Here is a 3,155-nt window from a genome sequence, read left to right as displayed (position 1 = left end):
GAGANNNAGAGGGAGAGAGAGGAAAAGAGAGAATTGCTTCCGTGTGGTGAGAGAAATAATTAAAATACGCGATGCGACGTGAGCGGGTATTGCCTCTTAACTTCCGTGACACGATGGGACGTGAGCGGGCATTGCTTCTTAACTTCCGTGGCATCGCAATGTTTGATAGCGGGCAAGGTTATAGTTATCGAGGGAAGTCACATTACCATCAATAAGTAATTTCGTCTTGACCCCCGCGGTACCGCGATGTCGTAGCAGGAAGTATCAAACTGATGATTTTTTCTCTTCTATAGCGGTGAAATATAATGCGTTATGGTACTCCCAGTGTCCTATCCGTGTCACCCTCTCCTCTATTCCGGTCGTCTCCCCACTAGTTCGGCGACTAGGCGATCAATACATCACTGAGTATCAACCAATTTTCCGTCCTGAGTGTCAGCCAAAGTTCGTTCTTCTTCCTTTTCATGGTGAACTACGACTTGCCATATCCCATGATTCTTTTCGGTTTTTACGGTTTTTCCGTCCGGTTACGGTGGTTCATGTTGTCGTCACTGGTTTTCTTCCGGAATTTCCAAATAAATTCCATATCTTTTACACTAAAATCCATCGAAAATGCACAATTTTATGATTTTTGCAGCGTTATTGGTGAGAAATGCATAATTTGTCTGCAAGAGTTGTTGCCGATTTTCTCTCATATTTTATGAATTTTACTTCAGATTTTGGCTTTTAATTATAATCTTAGCATTTATTGATCATATTTATTAGACTTCAATTCTTCGGTATTTTACTTCTGCATGAAGTTATACTTAACTTGCATCCGAGAAAATATCCCCGAGGATCTTTAACGTAGTCATAGAATCAGTGAGTAGCCTGCAATAGTATAGATGGATGAAGAGGATTAGGCGATGATACGGCAGTGAGAGTGCATTCACGAGGATGAAAAGTATGTGAGAGAGTGTGCTGATGTGCATGTTGTGAGCTGAATGTCCTGTTAGTTATAAATGTCAGGTTGCAAAAAAATGAAAAAATGCTCATTTAAGTTTTGATTTTAAATAGTGAGCGGGAAACTTCGAATGTCTTCACCTTTCATTTATATTCTGTTCATTTCAAAAATGAACTGGGAGAAGGAAAAAGAGAGTGAATGACATGGATGAAATAGCAGAAGAGAGGAAGTAAACAGTGAGGTGACAGATAGAAAATAAGGAATAATCAGCTTGAATATTTTGTTTCATCTTTGATTCATGGGCGAACAAATGCAGGCTGCTAATCTAGGATTTGTCGCTTAAAGACATTACTAAAACAGTTCAAGTGATCTGGAGATAACTCAAAGTGTTTTGCTTGAGTTAAGTTGTACGCTCCCAAGCATTTGTTATTAGAATTTATTTTACCTTTTGTAAATCTACACAAAATTTACTTTGTTTTGGGAGTATCTGTTCAAATGCATGTCCTCTTCGGCAACTTCTTTGTTACAATTGCACATATGGTCATTTGGAATATGTAAATAGATGACAAAATCATGACTCTAATGCGTGACTTATTTTGTCTTTGATTGATAAATCGCTTTGACGAACTTGTCTAGCATATTAATCAAGAAATATTTTGGATATTTGTTTTGCTACGCTTAAAATTTCGTTTTATTTCTTCGCTATGCAATAATATTTAGGAGAACTTCTTTTGAGGATTCCAACAAACTGACCTCTTTCTTTTTGCTTCTTAAAATGAAATAAAAACAAAGTAATATATTTCTTCTCATTACGTGGTGTGGTATATTTTCATAGTTTGTGAGGAATTCATTTTTCAGCCACCAGTTGCTAGTTCATCTTTCGATTTCTTTCGTGAATTTTTGCTAATTATTGTCTACAATGGCCCGTACCAAGCAGACTGCTCGTAAGTCCACTGGAGGTTAGCTATTTTTATCCAACTCACAGATTTTCAAATTCAACAACTTAATGTAGTCTATTTCCAAAATTGTTTATTCAATTCGTAAAATTGTCTAGATTTGGTAAAATTTCGTCCCTTAAACCCATATTCATGAATTCAAGTTGAAGTGTATGTAATGAGCGATCTTTGTAGGTAAAGCGCCGCGTAAACAGCTGGCTACTAAAGCAGCACGCAAATCCGCCCCATCCACTGGAGGTGTTAAGAAGCCTCATCGCTATCGTCCAGGTACCGTTGCGCTTCGTGAAATTCGTCGCTACCAGAAATCCACCGAACTCCTGATTCGAAAACTTCCATTTCAACGCTTAGTGCGTGAAATCGCTCAGGACTTTAAAACCGATCTGCGTTTCCAGTCGGCTGCTATTGGCGCCCTGCAGGTGAGTTAGCATCTGTTTTCACTTCCCAATATTTCTGATATTATTGTTAGAAGTACAACTAAATGCGAAGTTATATTTAATAATAAAGGTTGCGTTAATGAATACTATTATCATGTCATAATTTTGAAAAAAGCAACTACAGTTATTTACGTACGGTTATACTCAATCTCCAGAAATTCAAAATCGGAGGGATACCTGAAACTTTGGTCATAACAAATGTCTTGTTTGTCTGTAACTGCATGGTGTAATTCTCCTTCATAAGTTTTATTGCCAAAATTCTTTCAATTAAGCTCAAATATTTTTTTTCTAAAAAGATGCAATTAATTTGTGTATGAGTGGAATATTGCTTCTATTTTGCCACTTAGACAACTGTGTTATTTCAGGAGGCCAGTGAAGCCTATCTGGTTGGTCTTTTCGAAGATACCAATCTATGCGCAATTCATGCCAAGCGTGTTACAATCATGCCAAAAGACATTCAGCTGGCTCGTCGTATCCGTGGTGAACGCGCCTAAGAAAATTTTATTACGATCATGTATAATTTATCATTCACCACCAATCCAAATGTGTTGTAACTTTTGATTTTTTTGATACTGCCTCAAACAGTTAAACACACGACGTTTCTAATTGTAAAAAAAAAGTCACATATAATTCTATAGTATTTCCCTGCTACATTCTGATATACTATTATTATGTTTCCGATTCCCTACTGAAACTAACTTAATTTGTTCGCCTTTCACCAAATTTTTTGTAGAAATTAAATTGTCTTAAATCTTTAGTTTACTTTTTTTCTTTACTTAAAGATTTTTGGGATCCGAGAAAAACATTCGGTCTTTTTTTTTTTTT

The 3,155-nt window shown here is 36.5% G+C and overlaps 2 protein-coding genes across 2 annotated transcripts; both read left to right on the top strand.

Moving 5' to 3' along the window:
* Positions 1-71: 71 nt before the first annotated feature.
* LOAG_13973 (hypothetical protein) lies at positions 72-701 on the top strand (the record flags this gene model as incomplete). The annotated part of the gene is made up of 3 exons (XM_003149476.1): positions 72-177; positions 294-441; positions 635-701. 3 exons carry the CDS (start codon positions 72-74, stop codon positions 699-701), a joined length of 321 nt encoding a protein of 106 aa, XP_003149524.1.
* A 1,087-nt stretch (positions 702-1,788) lies between these two features.
* LOAG_13971 (histone H3) lies at positions 1,789-3,140 on the top strand. Its single transcript, XM_003149475.2, has 3 exons — positions 1,789-1,899; positions 2,071-2,312; positions 2,696-3,140. Exons 1-3 carry the CDS (start codon positions 1,860-1,862, stop codon positions 2,822-2,824), a joined length of 411 nt encoding a protein of 136 aa, XP_003149523.1. The 5' UTR covers positions 1,789-1,859; the 3' UTR covers positions 2,825-3,140.
* Positions 3,141-3,155: the final 15 nt, after the last annotated feature.

This window comes from Loa loa, assembly GCF_000183805.2.
Source record: "Loa loa unplaced genomic scaffold supercont3.122, whole genome shotgun sequence".
Classification (NCBI taxonomy): Eukaryota; Metazoa; Nematoda; class Chromadorea; order Rhabditida; family Onchocercidae; genus Loa; species Loa loa.
This window is presented reverse-complemented; position numbering and strand designations above follow the sequence as displayed.

Bases quoted from the DNA above. Each gene is read 5' to 3' on its own strand.
- LOAG_13971 (XM_003149475.2), top strand. From the start codon at position 1,860: ATGGCCCGTACCAAGCAGACTGCTCGTAAGTCCACTGGAG. The intron at 1,900-2,070 runs GTTAGCTATTTT...CGATCTTTGTAG, and splicing joins TGCTCGTAAGTCCACTGGAG to GTAAAGCGCCGCGTAAACAG. The intron at 2,313-2,695 runs GTGAGTTAGCAT...GTGTTATTTCAG, and splicing joins CTGCTATTGGCGCCCTGCAG to GAGGCCAGTGAAGCCTATCT.